The sequence below is a fragment of the Microtus ochrogaster genome, chromosome 8 (assembly GCF_000317375.1).
Source record: "Microtus ochrogaster isolate Prairie Vole_2 chromosome 8, MicOch1.0, whole genome shotgun sequence".
Taxonomy (NCBI): domain Eukaryota; kingdom Metazoa; phylum Chordata; class Mammalia; order Rodentia; family Cricetidae; genus Microtus; species Microtus ochrogaster.
The window spans coordinates 40,755,456-40,761,331 of record NC_022015.1 but is presented as its reverse complement, the minus strand read 5'-3'; the positions used below and the strand labels follow the sequence as shown (position 1 = coordinate 40,761,331).

Below are 5,876 nucleotides of genomic sequence, written 5' to 3'. Positions count from 1 at the left end.
GAGATCCGCCTGCCTCTGCCTCCCGAGTGCTGGGATTAAAGGCGTGCGCCACCACCGCCCGGCTCACAACTAGGTTCTTGACTCTTGCCTATAATCCCAGAACTTGGGAGGCCGAGGGAGGAAGACTGCTATGATATTTAAGCCAGCCTGGGCTACATGATGAGTTCCAGGCCAGCTTGAGCTATGTTTCTAGACCCTGTCAGAGAGAGAAGGGGGAGGGGAGATCCTGTCTCAGAAAATAAGGTGGCAATACTAAATGATAGCTCCGCAGGTCAAAACACTCACGCAACAACCTGACATCCATCCTGGCAAACCCAAAGCAGAAGGAGAGAACTGACTCCCCAAAAGCTACCCTCTGACCTCCACAAGTGTATAGATACACCGACTATAACAAAAATTAATTAATAAAATGAAGACAAAGGGGAGAGTGGTTGAGGAAGGTACCACACACAGGAGTACATATGCACACACATGCCACACAGTCACACACACAAACAAACAAAGGTAAGCTTTTGAGATAGGGTCTCCCTGTGTAACCCAGGCTGGCCTTGGTCTTCCAAGTGTTGGGACTACAGGCCTGGGCTGGCCTGAACGATGCTCCTGTGTTATGTAACGTGCGCCTGTCTTCTATCTTTATTCTTTAGTACAGTTTTAGTGCCAGCCCTGAAGTTACACTGACAGTGGAAACCAAACTTAGCCCAGAGCTCAGAGCCTGAGCTCAGAGGAGAGGGTGGGGAGAAAGAGATGTAGTGGAAAGTGCCCCAAAGTCAGGCTTAGGGGACCAGAAGATGCTGCTGGAGGACAGGGGATTTGAGCTCCCCAAGAAGAGGGGGGCCTTGAGTTTCAGCGGAGTGGGCCATTCTGCCGCCTTTCCCAGGTTCTCTAACTCCGTGGCTTACTACGGCCTGGCCATGGACCTGCAGAAGTTTGGGCTCAGCATCTACCTGGTACAGGCCCTGTTTGGGATCATCGACATCCCAGCCATGCTGGTCGCCACTACCACCATGATTTATGTGGGACGCCGGGCCACAGTGGCCTCCTTCCTCATCCTAGCCGGGCTCATGGTCATCGCCAACATGTTTGTGCCTGAGGGTGAGTTATCACATCTGCCCCATGGGAACCACACAGACACTGACTCCAGGAACAGCGGAAGTCCCTCTGGAGCCTGACCAGCAGCACACCTGTTATTCTAGCCCTTGGAAGGCTGAGGCAGGGGGATCATCAGCTCTAGGCCAGACTGGACTACAAAGTGAGACCCTGTCCCAAAAGGAACAAAAAGGAAACTTAAGCCACCATGCCAAAGAAGAATTAGTATAGTTGATGAGAGCTGGTTTGGGTGTGGGTGATTCAGGTATCCCCCCACACACATGATCTCAGGATGCATGCCAGCTAACACCAACCTAAAGCTGGCACCACAGTTTCTTTGAGCACCCACTGTGGGACATTTGAGTCAGGGTTTGCAATTCATAAAAGCATTAGGATGAACATGCTAATGACATAATAGAAATGCTACAAGAGCCCCAAACACTGCACTAGTGTCATATGCCCACCCAACAACACATCTGCACAACCATGCAAAGCAGGCCTAGTATGTCCCTTGCTGGCAGTATAGAGAAGCTGGGAGAAGGGCGGTCACTCTGACTAGGTCACCTACCTGGATCAGGGCTAAGGTCTGAACTGAAGCCTGACTTCAAACATTGTCTCGTCTCCACGGCAGCCACAGTGACAGATGCAAATAAACGAGGAAGCAGAGGTCAGATGGGGCAAAAACCGGACTTCGGAATCCCATGCAGAGACCTGCCCACCTCTGCCTTCCAAGGACTGGGATTAAAGGCATCAGCTCATGGCTTTTTCTTTCTTTCTTTTTTTAATATTTACTTATTTATTATGTATACAATATTCTGTCTGTGTGTATGTCTGCAGGCCAGAAGAGGGCACCAGACCTCATTACAGATGGTTGTGAGCCACCATGTGGTTGCCGGGAATTGAACTCGGGACCTTTGGAAGAGCAGGCAATGCTCTTAACCTCTGAGCCATCTCTCCAGCCCCCCATGGCTTTTTCTTGTAGCTCCGCCTTTGCCCTGAGCTTTACCCACTGGTCCTCTTCCCAATCCCAAGGTCCCCCCAACCTTCCATCATACCCTTACTCCAGCCTCCGCTCCCCACAGCTCCACCTTCCTCTTTGCCTCTTTAGATCTACAGACCCTGCGGACAGTGCAGGCAGCACTGGGCAAAGGCTGCCTGGCCAGCTCCTTCATCTGCGTGTACCTGTTCACAGGAGAGCTCTATCCCACGGAGATCAGGTGGGCATGAGGAATGGCGCCCAGGCAGGGGTCTACTCTCCTCTCCGACACCCACAAGGTCTGACTCTCTGGGGGCCCAGACCCAGCTGCTGATAGATATGCACTTCCCACAGGCAGATGGGAATGGGCTTTGCCTCTGTCAATGCCCGCCTTGGAGGCTTGGCAGCTCCCCTGGTCACCACACTTGGTGAGATCAGCCCCGTCCTTCCGCCTGTGTCCTTTGGTGCCACTTCAGTCTTGGCTGGAATGGCCGTTGCCTGCTTCTTGACTGAGACCCGAAACGTGCCGCTGGTGGAAACCATCGCAGCAATGGAAAAAAGGTGAGTGCCCTCCGGCATGGCAGAGAGCGGGGTCAGATGGTTACCCTTAACCAGACCCCTGGAAGTCAGAGGAATCTTCCAAGACTGTGCACAAAATCCCACCTCTGCCTCCCTCTACAACGGCTTCCTCCCCACCAGAATAGGTCCAATGATGAAGAAGAAGAGAAAGACTAGAGTTAGACCAGGAGACATAGGAAGGGGGGTTGGAGGGGCTCAGGAGGCAACACAGTGGTAGTTTGCTTGCCCAAAACACAAGAAACCCCAGAATCGCATAAACCAAGTATGGGAGCACACACCATGAATCCCAGCACTCAGGAGGCAGTCTGGTCTAAATAGTGAATTCCAAGTCAACCACAGATACCTAATGAGACCCTGTTTCAAACAGACAAAACAAAAATTGAAAAGAGAATTGAACATTGAGATTTTTCTAAAAATGAAACCTGTTGGGAAGAGCGGGCAAAGGAATGGGCAAGCAAGCAAGTCAGGAAACGACCGAAACAGAAGTTCCTATTTGCCTTTGAGCAGAGTCGAAGAAGGCCGATCCAAAAGAGACACAGAATGTCAGAGCGAAGAAATTTCTCTTCAGCAGCTGGGGGCTTCTCCCCTCAAAGAAACCATTTAAGCTGCCAAGAGCCTGGCACTGAGCTGGCTAGAGCTCAGCCTGTGCTGGCAGGGAGCGTGAGTGTCCAAGTCCCTCTAGAGGACCCTGGTGCAGAACTCCACACAGAGCCAGAGGACATCATGGACTTTCCTACAGACCCACACCCAAGCCCAACCAGACCACGGAAGCAGCGTGTGGGGACTGAAGGAAAGCCTGCTGTCTGTCGCAATGAGGGCCACTTTTCAGATCCACCAGAGATGCTGGGTCTTTGCACGGTCACAGCGACATCAGCACTCTGTGGTTTTCCTGGCCAATTTTCTCTACTCCCCTGCAAAATTCCAGAACTGCTTCCCTTCTTTAGAGAGTATGATCAGTCCTTTTGACTTTATGGGAGAAAAGCTCATTTTTCCTGAGACCGTGGTGGAGGGATGGGCGGTGTCTCCACAGGGTGGGTCTTCATGCCAACAGGGGGCCCTGCAGCTGGTGGACTAGCTGATGAGCCAATAGTGAGGCAAGCGTCAGGAATGCATGGACATTCGCCCGTTATTTACAGCCAGAACAACAGCACTTTGCAGAAGTTAGATCTGGTCCATTTTCCCAGAATTCATAAAAGGAGCAGGGGTTAGCAGATTAGACCAACAAACAAGATTCCTTCCAGGTTCTGTGAGTCAGGAACTTATAGGATCCTCATGACACCCTCTGGTTCAGGGACTTCTCTGAGCCTGCTGGCTTCTCATTGACCAGAACTGCTTCATAGTGGCTGCTAACTCCAATTCCAGGGGCTCTGGTGCCCTCTTCTGGCCTCTTCAAACACTGCACTCTGCCTGCCTGTCTCTGTCTCTGTCTCTCTCACCTACACACGTAACTAAAATTTTTAAATCACTCTGGGCAGTGGTGGCACACGCCTTTAATCCCAGCACTAGGGAGGCAGAGGCAGGTGGATCTCTGTGAGTTTGAGGCCAGCCTGGGCTACTGCAGATCCAGTCTCAAAACTAAAAAAGAAACAATGTGGAAGCCAGATGTGGTGGTGCATGCTCACAGGCTCCACTGTCTGAGCACACCTGTAATCCCAGCACTTGGGGAGCCTGAGGTACGAGGATTACAGGTTTCAGGCCAAAATGGGCTACATAGTGATTTCCTGTGTCAAACATAAAAAATAAAGAAATTTGCTAATTTCCAATTGCTTTTCACTTAGTCGATATGCTAGAAAGGATTATGCTTAATTTCTTCAACACATTATACAACACAAGTCATTTTATTTAATCCAACATATTCAGAATATTATCACTTAAACATGTCACCAGTACAAGTTTTTTTGGAGCTAAGATCTTTCCATATAAGTCCTGGATGACCTAGAACTTGCCACGTAGAAGAAGCTGGCCTTGAACTCAGAGATCCACCTGCCTCTGCCTCTCAAGTACTGGGATTAAAGACGTGTGCCACTGCCCGGTTTCATTATTGTTCTTTTGTTACACTCAAAGTCAAGCATGGGTACTATTCCATTTTGATGGAGAGAGTGGCATAGGGGGTTGTGTAGCTGTATCTTTGACTCGTTGATTTGCTTCATTTTTGTGGGCACTCTGAGGTCTGCCAGCAGCCCTTACCCTCAATTTCATATTTACCTGACGAACTAGGATACTGACGTGTGGGTCAGATGACCTATCCAGGGTCAGAACGGACTCAAACCCAATAGAAGTGCAAGGGGTGCAAATCTGTGCCAAGGTGGGGGAGACTCTCCCCTGGCTAGGGGACACTAAGCCAGTTCCCCTGACCAGTCAGCTTCCCCAGCTGGTGTGCAGCTGCTGACGGTCTGGCAGGAACCAGGTGTCAGGGCAGAACAGGGAGTGTTCCGACAGAAAAATACCAGTGCAAATGTGAGCAGGATGCAAGCCCAGTGGGAACGCCCAGTGGGAACGAAGGTGAGGAAGAAGAGGCCTCAGGGCCAGGCGAGATGACCTGGGGAAAATGTTGAGAGATGAGACAGGAAAGGAGGAGCTGGAACATTCCGGGAGGGACAGCTCGACAGCTGTGGAGAGGGAGAATTGGAGAGGAGCCCACTAGGAGGGTTGGAGCTGAGGGTCACACATGAATTTGTCAGAGGCTACAGTGGCCTCAACAGGGAGTGAGTTTGTAGGGGCTGGGGACGTGGCTTAGTCACAGTGTGCTCCCTTGGAGTAAAGATGACAGATGCAAAGCCGAGTGGAGAGCATGCTTGGTGACCTCAGCTGCTGCACCCATCCCTCCTAGTTCCTACCTACCTCCAACTCAGGCCTACCTCAGGGCCACAGAGGGTAGGGCCATAAAGTTATGGCTTCCTTCCCTCCTCCTTCTCTCTCTCCCTTCCTCCCTCCCTCCCTCCCTCCCTTGTAGTTTTTCCACGTGGTGGAGACATAGGCCTTTAATCCCAGCACCCAGGAGGCAGAGGCAGGCAGATTCTGTGACTTCTAGGCTGGCCCAGTCTACAGAGCCAGTTCCAGGACATCCAAGGCCACACAAAGGGACCTATGACAAAAAACCAAACGAAATCAAACAAAATAAAAACAACACACTAAGCCAGGCTGTGGTGGCACACACCTTTAATCCCAGCACTCGGGAGGCAGAGGCAGGCAGATCTCTGGGAGTTCGAGGCCAGCCTAGTCTATAAGAGCTAGT

At 51.1% G+C, this 5,876-nt stretch overlaps 1 protein-coding gene across 1 annotated transcript in view; it reads left to right on the top strand.

Annotated features, from left to right (window-relative positions):
• The window catches only part of Slc22a20p, a 12,974-nt gene extending 9,729 nt beyond the window's left edge, over positions 1–3,245 (top strand). Inside the window, exons 7-10 of the mRNA XM_005351770.2 lie at positions 878–1,092; positions 2,195–2,303; positions 2,417–2,623; positions 3,149–3,245. Of these exons, the coding sequence (XP_005351827.1) occupies positions 878–1,092; positions 2,195–2,303; positions 2,417–2,623; positions 3,149–3,245 (628 nt within the window). The remainder of the gene's footprint in view (positions 1–877; positions 1,093–2,194; positions 2,304–2,416; positions 2,624–3,148) is intronic.
• Positions 3,246–5,876: the final 2,631 nt, after the last annotated feature.